This window comes from Plectropomus leopardus, chromosome 2 (genome assembly GCF_026936395.1).
Source record: "Plectropomus leopardus strain MGB_pleo_1.0 chromosome 2, ASM2693639v1, whole genome shotgun sequence".
NCBI lineage: Eukaryota > Metazoa > Chordata > Actinopteri > Perciformes > Serranidae > Plectropomus > Plectropomus leopardus.
In genome coordinates, this window is record NC_142177.1 from 27,216,228 (window position 1) to 27,237,320 (window position 21,093).

At 41.7% G+C, this 21,093-nt stretch overlaps 1 protein-coding gene across 1 annotated transcript; it reads left to right on the forward strand.

Moving 5' to 3' along the window:
* Positions 1–9,300: 9,300 nt before the first annotated feature.
* On the forward strand, positions 9,301–17,602 carry LOC121959687 (alpha-1,3-galactosyltransferase 2-like). The gene is made up of 5 exons (XM_088089597.1): positions 9,301–9,499; positions 9,625–9,714; positions 9,815–9,910; positions 13,002–13,139; positions 13,723–17,602. Exons 1-5 carry the CDS (start codon positions 9,495–9,497, stop codon positions 14,405–14,407), a joined length of 1,014 nt encoding a protein of 337 aa, XP_087945723.1. The 5' UTR covers positions 9,301–9,494; the 3' UTR covers positions 14,408–17,602.
* The last annotated feature ends 3,491 nt before the right edge of the window (positions 17,603–21,093 follow it).

The window sequence follows — 21,093 nt, forward strand, 5'->3', positions numbered from 1 at the left end:
TAGTTTTTTTTTAATCTGATTTGTATTTTGTTATATGCTGTCCTTGTTTGTTCTCAAATCACTCATGCATTTTCCTGTTTCTGACTCATGAACTTTGCTGTAAGGTGAATTTCCCTGGTGTGGGATTAATTTAGTCTTGTCTTGTCTCATGAAAATGAATTACTGGTGAGACGGTCAGTAGCTCATCTGATAGAGCAGGTGCCCTATGTGCCAAAGCTGTGTCCTCGCCGCAGGTTTGATTCCAACCTGTGGCCCTTTGCTGCATGTCACCTCCTCTCTCTTTCTCCTGGAAAATCAACTGATGATTTGTTTTTTTTCTCTCGTACATTTTGTAGCAAGAATAGCTATCCAAGCTATGTCTACAATTGGTTAACATTTAACTGTTTTTCTTTTAAATTGACGGAGTAGGATTTTGATTATTCACCTGTCTGGCATCCAACTTTATATCAGAATAATCACCAACTATTTTTAATCGGTTAATCATTTTAGTCATTTTTTCAAGCAAAAATGTCACAAACATTTGTTAGTTGCAGCTTCTCAATTGTGAGAATTAGCTGCTTCTTTGTCATTTATGACTGTAAATAAACGGTATTTGGGTTTTGGACTGTTGGTTGGACAAAAGCAATGTGAGGATGTCACTTAAGACTCTGGGAAATTATGATTTTATTTTATTTTTTACATCATTAATAGACTAAATGATTAATTGTGAAAATAATTGTTAGTTGCAGTCCTACATTATGATTGCTCTTGGTTTAAATGCCAACAAACACAACAGGCAAACAGCCACTGTAATCAGAATAAACAGGACATTTGTTGACTTTCACAATAAAAGTATGTTTTATTTAGAGCTGCAGCTCCTGAAGCCTGTTTGGAATAAACAGTTGCTGCAGAGCACACTGTGGTTTCACCATCACAGCTCGGTCCAGAGTGCTGCCGTGTAAAACCACTTTTTTTGTTTCATGCAAGGAGAGAAAGAAGAGAGAGTGTAAAGACAAACCTCATGATGGAAACTCTGTCAGTTGTGTGTTGGTTGTGTTAAGCCGTTGAGGGAAAATTCAAGTGTTAGTAGTCAGATAATTTACAAGTGTGTATTTGAAACAGTTAAAAGATACAGATTTATTTTTATGATATATATATATATATATATATATATTCCAAATATTTCACATGAGAAACTGTTGCAAAGTTTCACTCAGATCTGGGAAGGTCCAAAATGTTTTGTCTTGCTAATGAACTTGAAAACTAAATCAAAAGAGAAGAGGAAGGCAGAGAGGGGAATTTCTTTATTAATTTAATTTACTTGCAAATAAAACCATTTCTGTACAGTATATTCACATCGCATATAGAAAGTCTCAGGAACACGTGCTGTCTGAGCTGCTGAGGGCGGCCGAGGGCGCCGAGTGGTCCGAGTGTCTTTGAGCTGAGGTCAGATTCAGGTAACCCATTTCTGCTGATCGAGACATCAAACAGCGAGGGGGCGAAGTCACGTCTGTCTGCTCGCTCTGAGTATTCTCCAAAAAGCCCTGAACCTCAGTCGGCTCAGGCACCATCACACTAGAGATGAAAGTTCACAGACATTTAATGGTGTTTTATTTATTAATCACTCAGACTTGTAACCCTCAAAATTGAGATTAACTTTCAGCAAAGACAGCTTCTTTTTATCTTTTTTCTTTGTCTTTTCATATGATCAGAGTGACAAAAAAGAGAAAAAATAACAAGATTCTGAAACATCTCATACAAAATAATAGTAATACTGTAGTTTTATATTTGTTTACCATTTTATATATATATATATATATATATATACATATAATTTGCAGAGTGAACTAAAGACTTTTAAGTTGTTATCACAGCCATTCCACAAGTTAACCCCTCTGACAGATACACATCTGCTCTTTATGTTTGTCCTGACTGTTGTTTTTTTTAACACACCAAAGTTCATACTCGCCATCTCTGATTTCGAACTGCTTTTGAATACAGGTGGCATATTAGTTTTTACTTTGTACAATATTTGTGCAGTTTTTTAATTCAACTATAGTACAACATTTTAAACCATATAAGTTAATAAATTGCTCTGAAATCTGGATACGTGATAGTTTTGTAAATGATTCCTCATACCTCCCCACAGTGAGGAATGAAAATATGAGAGCACAATACAGAATATAGTGACTTCTGGGCCAAGGTGTCTTTGGTTTCATATAATATTGCCATGGTGATTCACTGAATCATTAAATGTGCAAATATTTGTGCTTTATTAGCCGTTTCATTGTAGAATTCCCAATAACTTCACCACCACTCAGGTGTGGGGGACAGCAGTGAAAACAGTGTTAAAAAAGAAATGCAGTTTCTTGCCCTTTGGTTCTGTCAAAATGCTGCCATACAGTGATGTAAATTGTCATTTACAATATTTTAAATGTTATTCTGCATATCAGCTCACTGTGGTTTAGATTAGATTAAATTTGTATGCTAAAAAGGTTTGGTGTCTAATATATCTTTTTATTTTAAGGTCCAGTGAATTTAGGAGGATATATTTGCAGAAATTGAACATAGAATAATGAGTATGTTCCTTAGTGTGTAATCACCTGAAAACATGAAATGTTGTGTTCTCGTTACCTAAGAATGAGCCATATTTACAAAGGGAGCGGGCTGTCATCTACAGAGATCGGCAAGTTTCACCACCATGTCTCTACAGAAGCCCAGAACAGACAAATAAAACACTGGCTGCCAATGGGGCCGCTCATGATTTTGTGTTGACCATCTTAGTTTGCAGCCCCTCTGCGAAAGGGAGTGTCCAAAACACACAGGTTAGTAACACATGACACAGCTTTATTCAGTTTTTACTATCACCCGGTCTGTTTGGTTTGGAGAGAAACAGACCTCTGCGGATAATTCAGCTCCCCTAAAAAGAGTGTTTTTTTCATGGCCTTGCAAAGTTTAATCAATATGTGTCTTTCCGTGACTTTATATTTGATGATATCACAAATTGTAGTTTTAGCACTCTATTTTGGGGATTAAGGAGTGAGTTGCTCATGTTTAGATGAACTGTCTTGGACTATAGGACACAGCTATAGGAATAGCATGTATGAATTTAAAAATGGGTATAGTTCCCCTTTAAAGGCGGTATGAAGTCTAAAGATGTGCTATCTGTATTTACAGTAAAACAGCATATTTAATAAATAAAATGTGATTTAATGATTTAGAATTGTAACTTTGAATACTGACGACAGGCTTTTCTCATAGCTGTTTGTGTTATCTTGAGGAAATGACCTTCACATAATGTTTTATTTTGATTATTTATTATTATTTATATATATATTTGATTTTTGAATCATTTACTGTTTGACAGCATTATTGACAAAAAAAAAACAAAAACATTTTATTTTGATATACAACAACGTTTAGAGGTCAGTGGTGGACAATGATTTTACTCTTTCAACCTTAGGAATATTATTTGTTACTATGATAATCCAGAAAATAGCACTCTTGAATATGGAATTAATTTTGCTATTCTAAATGTTGTTGTTTTAATTTCACAATTATAAAATGTCTCACTTCCTTACATTTTTATCTTTCCTCCTAGAATTGACGTCTCTTCTCAAATCACTGTGTACTGAAAACAGTGTCAAGCTTTTGAAAAATTATTTTATTATTATTATTTTCCTCTGCTTGTTTGTTACTATTTCATTGAAAAAAACATCAAACTGTGTTAAAAAATTACTACATAATGTATTTCCTTTTTGATAGAGAGGCCTCAAAATTAAGTGCGTCCCACTTTGATGCTGTTAATGTTTTACAAGTTGAAATTTGAGCCAAAAATAAATGAGAGCCAAAAAAAAATCAAAATTTTGGGGTTTGGACCCAAATGCAGTACACCGGCACTCAGAAACAGTTGGTAATAACTTTTATTTATACCAACACAAACAATGTCCGAAGCAGAATGAGTGAGTTTCGTGTAAAGTTCGTTCTTCGGGCAGAGAGCCCTAGCACAGTCTCTGGGGCTCTGACAAGGAGAAGAGACGAAGCTTACGGCAACCGTGGTTGGCGAGGAGGAAGCCCCGTAGTCCGACGAGCCGGCAACACGTGTGGAGGTGCCGTTGGGGATAGAGCTGAGGGATGGTCGGAGGCAGGCAGGAGGTTCGTTGCCAGATGATCAGTCTGTGAAGGCAGCAGTACCGATGGGGAACAGGCAGGAGGATTGTCATCACCAGAACCAGACGCCTCGGAAGCAGGAGGAGATCGAGGGACAGAGTCGGGGCCCCAGCGCGTCGAGGCGACACCAGAGGGTTGGTCAGGATGCTGGTGATGAAACTCCTCCACAAGTTGCGCATCCAAAATCTGACGAGCCGGAATCCACGACCGCTCCTCCGGCCCGTATCCCTCCCAGTCCACAAGATACTGCAGACCCCTCCCACGACGACTAGAGCCGAGCAGGCGGCGTACCGTGTAAGCAGGAGCCCCATCGATGATGCGAGGAGGCGGAGGCGGCTGGGAGGCAAGCTGCAGGGAACTCTCCCTGAACGGCTTGATCCTGGAGACGTGGAAAGTGGGATGAATCCGCATAGTGCGGGGCAGCTTGAGCCGAACCACCACCGGGTTAACAACCTTCTCGATGGGGAATGGGCCAACAAACTTGGGAGCCAATTTCCGGGAGTCCACCCTCAGAGGAAGATCTCTGGTCGAGAGCCACACCTTCTGTCCCACCTGGTAGGGGGGGGGCTTGGGAGCGGCGACGGTTTGCTGCTGTGGCATAACGACCCGCAGCCCGCAGAAGTGCAGATCTGGCTTGTGCCCAGGTTTGGCGGCAGCGGCGGATGAAGGCCTTCACCGAAGGGTAGGCAGTCTCTTTCTCCTGGGCGGAGAACAGGGGAGCCTGGAAGCCGTAAGCGCACTGGAACGGGGAAAGTCCAGTGGCGGAGCTGATGAGGGTATTGTGTGGGTATTCCATCCACAGCAGCTGCGAGGCCCAGGAGGCAGGGTGGTTGGAGGCCATGCAGCGAAGCGCCGTTTCCATCTCCTGGTTCATCCTCTCCGACTGACCGTTGGACTGCGGATGATAACCAGAGGACATGCTGGTGGAAGCTCCCAGGAGACAACAGAACTCTCTCCAAAATGCAGAGGTAAACTGGGGACCTCGATCAGAGACCACGTCTGAAGGGAGGCCATGGAGCCGGAACACGTGCTCCAGAAGCAGCCCAGCGGTCTACTTGGCAGAAGGGAGCTTGGGCAGGGGCACGAAATGTGCCATTTTACTGAAGCGGTCCACCACTGTCAGGATGGTGGTGTTACCTCCTGATGGTGGCAGACCAGTGACGAAGTCCTAAGAGATGTGGGACCAGGGACGATGAGGCACAGGTAGAGGTTGTAGGAGACCGGCAGGGGCTCGTCGTGGGGCTTTGTTTTGATTACAGACGGGGCAGGCGTTAACAAAGTCTCTGGTGTCCTGTCCAGGGTGGCCCACCAGAACTGCTGTTGCAGGACCTCCTAGGTCTGTGCAATACCTGGATGGCAGGTGAGTCGGGAGTCGTGGGCCCACTGCAGAACCTCAGACCTCAACCCCTGAGGGACGAATAGGCGGTCCTGGGGACAAGAGCTGGGCCCCGGCTGGTCCTCCAATGCCGTTTTAACTCGTTCTTCAATCTCCCAGGTGAGGGCGGCCAGGAGACGGGAAGCGGAGAGAATGCTGTCTGGGCTGGGGGAGTCTTCCTCCTCAACCAGAAACTGTTGGGACAGGGCGTCGGGTTTGACATTATGGGAACCAGGTCGATACGAGAGGGTGAAGGCGAATCTGGTGAAGAACAAAGCCCACCGGGCTTGGCGAGAGTTCGGTCTTTTGGCTGAGCGGATGTACTCAAGGTTCTTGTGGTCCGTCCAGACGAGGAAGGGGACCTTGGTTCCCTCCAGCCAATGTCGCCACTCTTCCAATGCCAGCTTCACTGCCAACAGTTCCCGGTTGCCAATGTCGTAGTTCCTCTCCGCTGGAGACAGACGCCGGGAGAAGAAGGCGCAGGGGTGCAGTTTCTGGTCCACCTCCACCACAAACTGTCTCTCAGGGTCGGGAATCAGAAGAATGGGAGCCGAGCTGAAACGCCTCTTAAGGTGCTGGAACGCCTCCTCGGCAGCCGAGGTCCAGCGGAATGGGATCTTGGATGAGGTGAGGGCAGTGAGAGGTGCAGCCACTGTGCTGTAGCCTCGAATGAACCTCCTGTAGAAGTTGGCGAACCCCAGAAAACATTGCAACTGCTTGCGAGAGTCAGGAACTGGCCAGGAGGTTACAGCAGAAACCTTAGCAGGGTCCATCTCCATGCGGTTGTGGCCGATGATGTACCCCAGGAAGGAGACAGAAGGGGTGTGGAACTCGCACTTCTCGGACTTGACGAACAAGGAGTTCTCTAAGAGGTGTTGTAGAACCGTCTGGACATGATGTATGTGTTCTTGCTTGGAGCGGGAGAAGATCAGGATGTCGTCGAGATAGACGAACACATACTTATTGAGCATGTCTCTGAGAACGTCATTTATGAGGGCTTGGAAGACAGCTGGAGCATTGGTGAGCCCGAAAGGCATCACCAGGTACTCATAGTGTCCCGTGGGGGTGTTGAAGGCAGTCTTCCACTCATCCCCTTCTCGGATTCGAACCAGATGGTAGGCGTTGCAGAGGTCCAGCTTGGTGAAGATGACGGACCCCTGGAGTAGCTCAAAAGCTGAGGCGATGAGGGGGAGAGGATAGCGATTCTTGACTGTGATTTCGTTCAGGCCCCTGTAATCGATGCAGGGCCTCAAAGAACCATCCTTCTTGCCGACGAAGAAGAAACCTGCCCCAGCAGGAGACGAGGAGGGTCGAATGATCCCGGTGGCCAAGGCATCATTAATGTAGGTCTCCATGGCCTCTCTTTCAGGCGCGGACAGAGAGTACAGGCGACCCTTAGGAGGGGCAGAACAGGGTAGGAGGTCGATGGCGCAGTCATATGACCGATGAGGGGGCAGAGAAGTGGCCCTCGACTTGTTGAACACCTCCCGGAAATCGTGGTAATCTGGAGGCACCATGGAGAGGTCTGGGGTGGAGCAGGGGCTGGCAGGCAGCGTGGGTGTGACCGTCTGTCGGAGGCAGATCTGACGACAGGAGGGGCTCCAATCCAGGATTGACCCCATGGACCAGTCAATATGTGGGTTGTGGCGACGAAGCCAGGGGTAACTGAGGATCAGGGGAAGGTTGGGAGACCTCAGGATGTGAAACCTGATGGTTTCCAGGTGTTTTCCAGACAGGAGCATCGAGATGGGTGTGGTTTGATGAGTAACGGTTCCCAGGAGATGACCATCCAGGGTGCTGGCCAGCATAGGACGAGGAAGAGGGACCTGCTCGATCTCCAGCTGACGGGCAAGTTCCTCGTCGATTAGATTAACGTCGGCCCCAGAATCAATGAAGGTGGCGAGGGTGTGCGATCCCTCCTTCAACAGGAGCTGGACGTGGAACAGAGGACGAGGGTTGGGGACAGAGTTCTGGGAACGGCTCAGCAGGATGCCTCTCTCGACTGCTGAGCCTTCCCTTTTACTGGGCATCTGGAGACAAAATGGCCGGCCTGACCACAGTAGAGGCAGAGGTTTCCCCGGCGTCGCCTCTCACGTTCCTCTGGCGTTAGCCCGGTACGTCCCACCTGCATAGGCTCCGCCCCTCCTTGAGCGGAGTCCGAAGGATGACCGGGGATAGCAGAAGAACCATGCTGGCGGACGGAAACCCGATGAGCCACTCCCTCTAGGCGCTGCTCTCTCCTCCTCGCCTGGATTCGTCTGTCCAATCTCGTGGTCAGCTCAATGAGTCCATCCAAGGAATTAGGGAGATTGAACGAGACCAGCTCATCCTTGATGTAGGGAGCTAGCCTGTTGAGGAAGGCATCACACTGGGCAGCCAAGTTCCAGTCACTTAGCCGAGCTTGGGTTCTGAAGTCAATGGCAAAATCTGCAACTGTCTGATTCCCCTGCCTCTGGCTCAGTAGTCCCCCTGTGGCATCGGGACCCACAGGAACGGGTCCGAACACCTTGCGTAGCTCCTCTGCGAAAGCCTGGAAGGAGGCACAGGCTGGCGTGCCTCTCTCCCACTCCGCCGTTCCCCACAAGCGTGCCCTGCCAGTGAGGTGGTTGATGGCCAAGGCGTCTCTGGCTCCCTCTGTGGTGAAGGTATGCGGCTGCAGGGCAAACAGGATTGAGCAGTTGGTCAGAAACGGATTGCAGCCCTCAGGATCCCCGGCATAGCGTTCTGGTGCCCCTACCCGGGGTTCAGATGCGGTGCTTGGGGGTGGCGCCGGAATTGGAGCAGGCGGGGCAGGACTCGGAGCAGGAGCGGCGTGCTGCGTCAATGAGATAGCCATTTGTTGTACCTGGTTGGCTAGCAGGGTTAGCGCTCGTTCGAGAGCCGAAGCTTATTGACGAGCTCCTGCCGCGTTGGAGGTGAGCTGAGCCTCGTGTTGCTAGAGCATTCCCTCCACACGGGCTAGGCGAGACTGAAGAGAGGTGGATTCTGCTGGGTCCATGTCTGGCCAGATTGTACTGAAACGGGTGGGGTTTGGACCCAAATGCAGTACACCGGCACTCAGAAACAGTTGGTAATAACTTTTATTTATACCAACACAAACAATGTCCGAAGCAGAATGAGTGAGTTTCGTGTAAAGTTCGTTCTTCGGGCAGAGAGCCCTAGCACAGTCTCTGGGGCTCTGACGAGGAGAAGAGACGAAGCTTACGGCAACCGTGGTTGGTGAGGAGGAAGCCCCGTAGTCCGACAAGCCGGCAACACGTGTGGAGGTGCCGTCGGGGATAGAGCTGAGGGATGGTCGGAGGCAAGCAGGAGGTTCGTTGCCAGATGATCAGTCCGCGAAGGCAGCAGTACCGATGGGGAACAGGCAGGAGGATTGTCGAAGCCAGGTAGAGGAGTCGTTACCAGCAGAGCAGTCAGATTCCAGAAACGCCAAAGCAGAGCACGTGGTCGGGGACAGAAGGCAGGTAGGTTTACCGGGAGGCAGACGAGGAGAGCAGGTCGGGGACAGGCAGATTCGGCTTCGGGAAATCTGGCAGAAGAACGCTGGAAAGCATGACGCAGTAGAACAATCTGGCAGTGAGTGAGAGTGCTGGAGAGGCTTATATGCAGGGCTGGTTGATCATGAGCTGCAGCTGCCAGGTGAGTGAGCAGAGCTGGCTGAAGAGGTGGGCGTGGCTTGCAGGTAGAGTGGAGCAGAGGGAGGGTGAGTGGAAAAGTACTGGCAGAGTGACAGGAGGGGGATGAGAGGCAGGGGCCGTGACATATAAACTCTAATATGTAAACACTTCAAAGGACAGTTCAGCCGTACTTTTGTGGGCGGATTCAAACCAACAAGCTCGTACACAGAATCACTTTGATACTGATAAATATGAAACACTTCCTGCTCTTCTCTCAGAGTTGCTGTTTTATCCATGAACCCTCAGCCAAGAGTTGACGGTCTGCAGCGCTTGGACACTAGCGTTTTTCAAAAATGGGGTATCTATCACCTTTTTTTCCTTTTAAGTACTTAATTGCTTCAGCCATTGTGCCACACAGCTTTGCATTTTCTGAATTAAGAGTTTTCTGTCTAATCTGACTGTCTTTGGCTTTTTTTCCTGCAGACACATTCAGAGGACGAAGATTGCTCTGAAATGTCTGCTTTGCATTCCTGTCATGCTCTGTGTTTTATACTTAATCTCTCCATCTGTGAAGTGAGTCTCTTTTTAAATTTAAGAAATACTAGATAAATTAGTAAGCAATGCAAATATTACAACATTAAAATTGTACTGTAATTTATGTTTTTGATATCAGACTGCTGATAGGCCTCCTGCCGATGGACAGAAGCTCTTTGGAAAGTGCCAAGATGCTGTCTCTGGACTACAGCGTGGACGCCACCCTTGACCTTTGGTAAGACCATTAAGACCTCAAAGGGGTTTCATACTTAACGAGAAGAAAAGTGATTTTATTCTTAATTAATAGCATTAGCATTATTCCCAGTTGTTTCTGTTTGTTCACACAAATTTTACTGGTCATTTCTGTAATTAAAAATACAAAAAGTTAAAAGAAGATCTCTGTAAACGGTATATAGAGTAGTGTTGGTTATAATAATAACAATAATAATGCATTTTATTTATAGGCGCCTTTCTTGACACTCAAGGTCACCGTACATCATCAACATAAAAGCAGACACAATATTAAAAAGACAAAATAAAATATAGAAATACAACATAAAATTAGACAATGCAATTGTGATCAGAGGGAGTAAGCCAGTTTAAACAGATGGGTTTTGAGTTTGGATTTGAAATGTGGTAGTGAGTCTGAGTTACAGAGGTCAGGTGGGAGTGAGTTGCAGAGCGGCTGAATGCTCTGCTCCCCATGGTAACAAGACGGGCGGGGGGGACGATGAGATGGATGGAGGAAGAAGATCTGAGGGTGCGGGTGGGTGTAGCAATGTGGAGGAGGTCAGAGAGATATGGTGGGGCAAGGCTGTGGACAGCTTTGAAGGTAAGGAGGAGTATTTTGTAGTTGATGCAGTATGTGATGGGGAGCCAATGTCGCTGTTGTAGAGTAGGTGTGATGTGATGGATTGAAGGGGTGCGTGTAATGTTACGTGCAGCTGAGTTTTGGACCAGTTGTAGTTTATGGAGGGTTTTATGTGGAAGGCCAAAGAGAAGAGAGTTGCAATAATCTAAACGGGAGGTGACCAGAGTGTGAACAAGAACAGCAGCTGAGTGAGGAGTAAGAGAAGGACGAAGCCGGTTGATGTTACGAAGATGGAAGTAGGCAGACGAGTGATATTATTGACATGGGAGGCGAAGGAGAGGGAGCTGTCGAGGATGACACCCAGACTCTTAACCTGAGGGGAGGGAGAGATGGAAAAGTTATCGACGGGTATAGAGAAATTATGGAGTTTGTTTAACATAGATTTTGTGCCTATTAAAAGAAGTTCTGTTTTATTGCAATTTAATTTAAGGAAGTTAGAGGTAAACCAGGATTTTATTTCAAGGAGGCAATTGGTGAGGGACGAAGGTGGGAGTGTGGAGTTAGGTTTGGCTGAAAGGTAGAGCTGGGTGTCATCCGCGTAGCAGTGAAAGTGAATATGATGTTTGTGGAAAATGTACCCGAGGGGGAGAAGGTAAATAATGAACAGCAGGGGCCCCAGGACAGAGCCCTGGGGAACACCTGAGGTAACGGGGACTGGATGGGAGGTGAATGATTTTAACTGAATGAACTGAGTGCGGCCTGAAAGGTATGAACGAAACCAGTTAAGAGGTGTGTTTGTGATGCCAAGAGAGGAGTCTGTCCAGAAGGATGGTGTGGGAAACTGTGTCGAAGGCCGCAGTCAGATCAAGCAGAAGGAGAATGGATAGTGAACCAGAGTCAGCAGCAAGGAGGAGGTCATTAGTGACTTTAAGGAGTGCTGTTTCAGTACTATGGAAGGGACGGAAACCAGATTGAAATTGTTCATATAAATTATTGCAGGATAGATGGGTGTGAAGTTGAGCAGCAACTGTTTTTTCAAGAATTTTGGAAATGAATGTAAGATTTGAGATTGGGCGGAAATTATTGAGGTTATTGGGATCCAGACCAAGTTTCTTGAGTATTGGGGTTACAGCAGCTGTTTTGAGGGCAGAGGGAACAACACCAGTGGTAAGGGAAGAGTGTATGAAGTCTGTGATGAGAGGGGACAGAGAGGGGAGGGTGGCTTTTACAAGGACAGTGGGAAGAGGGTCTAATTGGCAGGTTGACGATTTGGATTTCTTAATGAATTTGGAAACTTCATTGACTGAAGGTAGGGTGAATACTGAAAGTGAATGGGTGGGGGCAAATTAATTAATATAAATTATATTATATAAATATAATCTCCCAAATAAATAAAAGTGCTGTGTTACTTTTTAAAATAAATCTATGCTGTGCTGTAAAAGTTAAAAAGGTTTCAGTATATTTGAACTCCTTTACAGGCTGATCATTATCAAAACAGGCAGAAAATAATGGCAGTAGTGAGTCACGATAACCAGTTCCTTTGAGTTATTCATTAACAAAAACGGCATTGCTTTCCATTAAGCTCAGCAGTATAGCAGAAAAATGTACGGTAGACTGGTTAAATGTGTCCCCTGTCTATATGAGACAAAGTAACATCAGAACTGTCTCACACGACTAACGTTGACGGTCGAGAATATTTAGTATTAAGACCACAAATGATTTTACTCAGGAGTAAATTTTACATGGAGAAAAAAGCAGTAAACTAATCAGTGAAACAGTTTTTCTTTGCAAGAATAACTTTAAGAAAATAAGTCACACTGGTGCATTTTGCAGAAGTCTTTCAAAAATAAAACAATGTCAAAGTTACTTTAAATTCAGTAGTGAAACGTATTGTAATGGTTATTAATGTTTTGTTTTTTTTAGGTCTTTGTGTTCCAGGTTAGTTGTACCTTTCCTATAGTAAATAATAGAAAATACTTTTGTCTTTTCTTTCTTTTTTTGTTGTTAGAGACATTTCTCAACACTGAATTCATAACACCAGCAGTCAGATTGAAAATTTTATTGTTGGAAGAAAAAAGGTGTCAATGTTCTGGTACACAAGTTGATTTGAGAGTGTGCTGTGCATTTTGGACGTGAGACGCTGATATGTATGTCGGCGAAGAAATGTTGTGAAAAAGTGAATTCAGTTGAGAGAAATGTGTAAACTATTTCTTCTGGTAAAACCATTGCTTTTTTAAATACATGTATTTATTTTATCATTATATTATTGCAAAAAATTCACCTGTGACCACTGTATTAAAGCTTCCTGTGTAGATATAAACACATCATTCTAAGGTAATGAAAACACAATAATTCTTATTTTCAGTTGATTATGCACTAAAGGAAATACACTTTTTATATCACAGTTCTGCCAACATATAAACATTTATCCGACACACTGGATCTTTAAGTGAGATCTACAGAGTCCTTAAAATGTGCTGAAACATCCTAAACTTTCAGTCGTCTTGTGTTTCAGGTCCAGACCTGACGTGCAAACATGCACCTCCTGGAACGCTCCCATCATCTGGGAAGGGATGTTTGACCCTGAACTTTATGACCAGATGCACAAGACGAGAGGATCCTCTGTGGCTCTCACAGTGTTTGCTGTGGGCAGGTTTGTTCTCACTGTTTGGATAAACTGTCGTCACACCAGGATTTCATTTACTGTAGGGGTCAACAGATTATCGGCCTATATTTTGCATTTTGCCGTTTATCCGTATTGGCATTTTATTTTAAAGATGGACGATAACATTAATCAATCAAAAAGTGCAAAGAAAGTGTCAGTATGGAAGGAACTTTTATTTTGTAAAACCTCAGGGAGCTATTTTTAGTCATTCGTTTTTTATCTTAATTTTCACTAGATTTTCTGAAAAAAAAAAGTTGCAGTAAACTTGCTTTATATGATGTTAAAAGTTTCCGTTTTAATCAAACATTTGCTAAAGACATTAAACAAAGTTTTGTGTTGGGGTTTGTTTCATTCCAAATTCTAAATACTGACAGAAAGATTTTCATTTTTATTTTGATTGCACATTGGTTCCAAATATTGGTTACCGGTTTCATTAACTACTAATTATCTGCATTGGTATCAGCCCTGAAAAACAAAAATGTCGACCCTAAATTTACTGTACTGATATTCAACTGTGGTTGCTATTAAAATATAACAAAAATAAGCATTTTTGTCTCCATATTCACCACAGGTACCTGGATGCGTACCTGAAGACCTTCTTGAACTCATCAGAGCATCACTTCATGCTGGGTTTGCCCGTGACGTATTATGTTTTTACGGACATGACAGAGAAGGTGCCTGAAATCAAGCTCGCTCCTCAGCGAAACATGAAGGTGATCAAGGTGGAGAGGAGCTCCAGGTGGCAGGACATCTCTATGATGCGAATGAAGACCATATCAGATATCATAGAGTCAGACATTCACCACCACTTCACGCACGTCTTCTGCTTTGACGTGGATCAGGTGTTTACTGGGAGGTTTGGCTCGGAGGCTCTGGGAGACTCTGTGGCTCTGCTCCACGCCCACTACTACAACCTCCCAGAGGGGTTGTTTACCTACGACCGCAACCCGAAGTCCACGGCATTCATGCAAACTGGGGATTTCTACTATCATGCTGCCATCTTCGGAGGCTCGTGGAGGAGCGTGAAAGCACTGACTGAGGCGTGCTATCAGAGCATCATGGAGGACAAACAGAACAATGTGGAGGCTCTGTGGCACGACGAGAGCCACCTCAACAAGTACATGTGGCTGCACAAACCGAGCAGGGTGCTCTCCCCAGAGTACTGCTGGGACACCAGTATCGGCTACAGGAGTGACATACGAGTCACCAGAGTACTGTGGGCACCGAAACATTATGACACACTTCGCACACCTTAGTGTGTTTTTTGATCAGTGTGTAAAATCCCCTCCTGTATTTCAAAGGGATAGTTTGGATTATTTGGGGTCCTTATCCAAAGTCAGTGTGTCACATACAGTAGATGTCAGTCTGCACGTCCCCAGTTTGGAGAAGCAGGCTGGAGTCCGACAGATATGCTGAGCAATGTGCTGCTGTGCACAGGGGTCAGCAACAAAACATTTTTTAGCCTTCCTGAAAAAAGTCTCACTTAAAACCAAGGTTCCCACACATTTTTATGGTCAAAATTTCAACCTTTTCCAAGACTTTTCAAGGACCCATTATAAAAAAAAAAATCTTGCTCCACTTAAAGGACATTTTACTAAATATATCAGAGTCAAATTTGTAATTTTAGCCTGCTGGCATACATGATGAAAGAGGGAACACAGGAAAGAAGGGAAAAAATGTACTTGATGGTAAACAAAACTAAGTCACTCATTGACGTATTCGGCCAATGTGATGTTGCCAGCTTAAAAAAATACATTTCTGCTATGGGGAAATTTGGAGGGGAGGGTTAAGATTACTGTAACAATTTTATTACACAAAACAAAATTTCCAAAGCTTTTGATAACTTTTTTTCTTTTTCCATGACTTTTCTAGGCCTGGAAAATGTGATTGTAAAATTCCGTGATTTTTCCATAATCTCCATGACCACGGGAACCTTGTAAAACATTCAGCATCACTTCAAGTGTACACCATACTGAGAATATTTTCACAGATTTACCTTTCTGTCAGACAGCCCGTTCTGATGAGGAAGTCATCAGCGGCTTCAGTTCCCCGTGAACGCTCTCGTCAAAACCACCAGACTCCATTTACAGCAGCAGTCATTTTAGCTCGCTGAACGCAGGAGCCGCTGGTCTACAGCTGCCTTGATTATTTAGTTAGTTTGTGTTATTGTGTGACTTTTGTGAATTCAAATTAACACTTTTAAACACCAAAATCACACAATAACACAAACAAAATAACTGTTCGAGTCTGGCCTCAAAGAGAGCAATATAACGGCTTCATTTTCTTGGTGGAAATCACTGTCTGACATCAAGGTAAAGCAGAGAAAAAACTCTCAGTTTAGCATAAAATCAGATTTTTATAGTTTTATGATTGCTTGGCTTCCATGTCGGACTCCAGCCTGGTCCTACAAAACAAGGGTGTGCTGACTGACATCTACTGTTTGTCCTGTACCTATGTCCTATAGATGAGTGCCCCATACAACTCCAGTTAAAAAAATGGGAACTATCCCTTTAACAAATGGCATGAAAACCATAGGACAGACATTACGCCCTGAGGTCCTCGCTGCCTCTTTGTGCTTTCTGGGTGGATTGGCCTGTTTGAGTGACGACATCTTTCACTGACTCACTGCCCTTTCAGAGAACTTTGTTTTCAAGGACTCAGGTAAATATATGCAAATGTCGCCTTGCTGCATTTGTCTGTGTGTTAGAATGAGCTGCTTGCATGGTTTTAGTGCTCTTTAGCCTTGAAAAGCAATGATAGTTAGTTTAGATCTGAAGATATATGCATATTTTTTTAAGTAAACATTATACAGTGTATTTTTTAGCATATAGCTTGCCAGTCTGTTTATTTGTGTTGTAAGAATATCACAGTTTTTGCTGCAGTTCGGCACTGATGTATTACTTTTCAAATGTGCAATCGTCGCACTGGTTGATACAAAATTACATGAATGTGTGTGTGTGTGTGTGTCAGTTTGTCAAATTTCTCTGTTTCTTAATTCATGGAAAACCTGGGAAAGTCATGGAATTTCTGTCATTTTCCAGCCCTAGCAAATTCATGGAATTAGTAAAATCCTTAAAATTTTTGTAGTCATAGAATTTCATTTGGTGTAATGAAATTAGTTGTAACAGAAATTCTCTGTGGATAACATTTAGTAAGAGTGAATTTGATTTTCTTTAGCTGATGATCTAATGTAACTCTAATTTGTGCCAATGTGTGACATTTTGTTTACCATCACGTATGTTTCTTCATTTTCTCCCTCAGGGAAAAAAATTAAATTTTGTCCATTAAAATGTGTAGGACGCTGCTCCTTTTTTGATAGATACTATTTATTGATCCCATATTTGCATTTTTAATATTTAATTCTGGATGAATTGGTGACAGATTATAATTCCATCTCTTTCTGCTATTTAGGATTTTTTTTTTTTTGCTTTTTGTTATCTTTATTATGTTATTTGATATCTACAGTGTTTATGTCAAATTCAGCTTTTGTGTCTTAAAGAATTTAGGGTGTGTATATAATATCCAGAATGTGAGGGAGTTATCAAGATGTTTTCTTTCAGCAATCCAAACAGAAGGATTTAAAGTATTAAATTGGGGGTTTTTGACACGACAAAGTATCAGACAATAGAGTACCTGTAGGTCAGTGAAGTGGTGGTTAATTCCGAAATTAATCTTACATTTTTTATTTAGGTTTTTGGATTATTCAAACATCATGTAAAGTTAAAAAAAAACAAAACAACAAAAACACTTCAATAAAAACAATACAACCACCTTAAACAACAATAACAAAAACAGGTACAGTGTTAAATAAATAAAAGTCTTCCTCCCCTAAAAAGTTATAGGTACCTATTTCCATTTTTTATAAACATTTTAAAAAAGACCCCAAACCTGATAAAATTCCTCTTTCTCATTAAACCAGTTGACAAGCTGTCACATTTTATTATTTTATTGTGAACTCTGTGCAGCCTGAGTAGAGGATATTTGAATTGAATTTAAAATTGATTACATTAATTGAGGGTGAAAGCTGAATTTTTGTTCACTTTGCATTTCACGCTGGTTTTGTTCATTCAGGTGTAATTTTTTTTATCAGTATGGAATTCTGTTCAAAACAGCACTTATCATCTTTCACTCAGGAGAGCTTTAAATTAACTGATGAGGTTGATGATGACTGACCTCTCTACATTTATGGTGTTGGAGTAAGATGCACAAGTTTTAATGTATTTTATCACTGCAACCTTGCAAATTAATATGTGTGCAGGCCATCACAGAGTTCTCTGATAAGCACTTTTGAAGCAGGTGATGTGTGAGTGCAGACTGGGGCACATTTACTGCTGCATGAGCTGCTTTTCTGCAGGGGCATTACCTTTGTTTGTTTTCAGTAATTAACAATGTAATTTTTTGACAGATGTGGTAATAAAATAAACATTTCTAATGAAAGGAGAAATATAATATCCCAAAATACCTTGTCTTCTTTCTTTCTTTTACTTTTAAGAAAAAATGCATCTAATATTTATTATATTTTATAATCTAAAAGTACTGTATGTTCCTAGGTTGTTCTCAACCATCGACGCTGGTATTTGACGACCTAAGTATGAGACTCAACTATCTTTCTCCAGAGTTATATGCAGTTATATTTCATTGTACAGTAAGCTTTCAATATCTACATTTAAGTCTCATGTAGTGGCTGCTTTTGCAACAAGTTGCTCTGGCTGCACTACAGAGACTCTGGTAAAACAACGCTAATCAATATGATTTAGTTTCATCTGTAAGCCTGCTGCTGTTTATTTGAATATCTGGTAATACACTCTTTAACCTGAGCAAATTTTCTTGATTTTTTTTCCAAAACATGGGAAGATGGCAAAGATCAACAAAAGAAGACATTAACCACCAAATTAGCAAGAAATTAGTAAAAAGCAAAAGTAAAAAACTTAGAATATCAATGATCAAAAAGGGAAAAGTAATTGCAAAAAAGTAAAATAAATCTGTGACTTTTTTTTAAATTTACTAATTTCTTGAAATTTGTGGAATATTTCTTACAGAGTTGTGCATTGCCTTTTTCTCCATGTTTCTGAAAGAACTCACACCAACCCACATCAGTTTGCTCAGGGTTCAAGGTTGAAATTGTGAAACACATGTAAAAGCAGCACAAGAAAATTGATGTCTCTCCAGGTTTTAAAGGGTTAAGTCACATAGATTCTCTAAAATGTCCAAGTTTAGGAGAAGTAGAATGTGGCAGTGGCAAAGACTCCCAAAGCTTTACCATTTAGCATCCTTAGTTTCCAAATGCTTACTGAGTGCTGCGAAAAGAAAAGTTGATGTACCACAGTGTCAAACATGCTCCTCTTTTTTGGAACATGTTGCAGACATCAAAGTCAGAATGAGTGTAGGCTATATATATTTATTTAAAAAATAATCATGAAGTTTGTCAGTTTGAACATGAAATATCTTGTCTTTGAAATGAATTTAACTGAATAAAGGTCAAAAAAGATTTCCAAGTTATTGCATTAATATTGTGTATGAATAATAGTTTGAAATGGAGTTAAAGTGTGAGATGTAGTAACTGTTTATTCAGATTCTCAGTATAAACAAACCAAGACGTCAAGTGGTCAAAAAACATAAGCTGCAGCAATTAGTCAATGAATCGATTTGTAGCAGCCAGCAAAAAAAGCTGGGGGCTGCTGCAGGATGAGAGAGGGTGGGTGTGTCAGAGGACATGAGAAGGTGATAATTGTTGCCACCTGGGTGAGAAAAACTCAACTCACAGAGGCAGCAGAACAGAGAGGAGTGAGAGATCATGTGATGTTTTAATCAGTTTCTGGACATTTTTGTTTTGCAAGGTGAACAATAATGTTTATAAAAGTAAAACAAGCAGAGTTGAGCCAGAAGAAACTGAATTTGGTGACTTTCTGCACAAATTTTCTGGACTTTCTGGACAATATTGGAGGTGCGTTGATCCCTGGAGCAGGTGGGAGGCCTTGAATCTTCTTCAGCTACTCCTCGGACCTACTAGGATGCAACTGAGGACTTCACTGCCATGCTTCGGCCTTTAAGATAAGTCCTCTACTCCTCTCTCTCTCTCTCTCTCACACACACACACACACACACACACACACACACACTGAGGTGAATTACACTGAGCTGTGATGGTTTCTAAGGTTTCTAAATGTGAGTTTTAGTTCTCTTAAATTGATGACTGGTTTGTGTGTGTGAGACCTGGTATTACAGTGTGAGCTATTACATTTGATTTGATTATTTGGGGGGTTCAGCATATCAACATTTAATTAATAACCATATAGTGCAATTTTTCTTCTGTGCAATATTTTAACACTTGCAGGGCAATAACATTTATAGGCCATATTTCTATATTTTTGCAGTAAATGTTTCAGTTATCAAAGATGTACATACAGTATCTGTACATACAATATAAGTTAAAGGTATATATAGTGTATATGGATTTATAGTTTTTTTTAATCTGATTTGTATTTTGTTATATGCTGTCCTTGTTTGCACTCAAATCACTCATGCATTTTTCTGTTTCTGACTCATGAACTTTGCTGTAAGGTGAATTTCCCTGGTGTGGGATTAATTTAGTCTTGTCTTGTCTCATGAAAATAAATTGCTGGTGAGACAGTCAGTAGCTCATCTGATAGAGCAGGTGCCCTATGTGCCAAAGCTGTGTCCTTGCCGCAGGTTTGATTCCAACCTGTGGCCCTTTGCTGCATGTCACCTCCTCTCTCTTCCTCCTGGAAAATCAACTGATGATTTTTTTTTTTTCTCTTGTACATTTTGTAGCAAGAATAGCTATCCAAGCTATGTCTACAATTGGTTAACATTTAACTGTTTTTCTTTTAAATTGACGGAGTAGGATTTTGATTATTCACCTGTCTGGCATCCAACTTTATATCAGAATAATCACCAACTATTTTTAATCGGTTAATCATTTTAGTCATTTTTTCAAGCAGAAATGTCACAAACATTTGTTAGTTGCAGGTTCTCAATTGTGAGAATTAGCTGCTTCTTTGTCATTTATGACTGTAAATAAACGGTATTTGGGTTTTGGACTGTTGGTTGGACAAAAGCAATGTGAGGATGTCACTTAAGACTCTGGGAAATTATGATTTTATTTTATTTTTTACATAATTAATAGACTAAATGATTAACTGTGAAAATAATTGTTAGTTGCAGTCCTACATTATGATTGCTCTTGGTTTAAATGCCAACAAACACAACAGGCAAACAGCCACTGTAATCAGAATAAACAGGACATTTGGTGACTTTCACAATAAAAGTACATTTTATTGTGAAAGTCTGTTTGGAATAAACAGTTGCTGCAGAGCACACTGTGGCTTCACCATCACAACTCGGTCCAGAGTGCTGCCATGTAAAACCACTTTTTTTGTTTCGTGCAAAGAGAGAAAGAAGAGAGAGTGTAAAGACAAACCTCATGATGGAAACTCTGTCAGTTGTGTGTTGGTTGTGTTAAGCCGTTGAGGGAAAATTCAAGTGTTAGTAGTCAGATAATCTTCAAGTCTGGATTTGAAACAGTTAAAAGATGCAGATTTATTTTTATGATATATATATATATATATATATATATATATATATATATATATATATATATATATATATATATATATATATATATATATATATATATATATATATATATATATATATATATATATATATATATATATATATATATATATATATATATATATATATATATATATATATATATATATATATATACATATATATATATACATATATATATATATATATATATATATATATATATATATATATATATATACATATATATATTCCAAATATTTCATATGAGAAACTGTTGCAAAGTTTCACTCAGATCTGGGAAGGTCCAAAATGTTTTGTCTTGCTAATGAACTTGAAAACTAAATCAAAAGAGAAGAGGAAGGCA

Coding starts and splice junctions, on each gene's coding strand:
- LOC121959687 (XM_088089597.1), top strand. Junction 9,715..9,814: donor TTAATCTCTCCATCTGTGAA/GTGAGTCTCTTT, acceptor TTTTGATATCAG/ACTGCTGATAGGCCTCCTGC. Junction 13,140..13,722: donor ACAGTGTTTGCTGTGGGCAG/GTTTGTTCTCAC, acceptor TATTCACCACAG/GTACCTGGATGCGTACCTGA.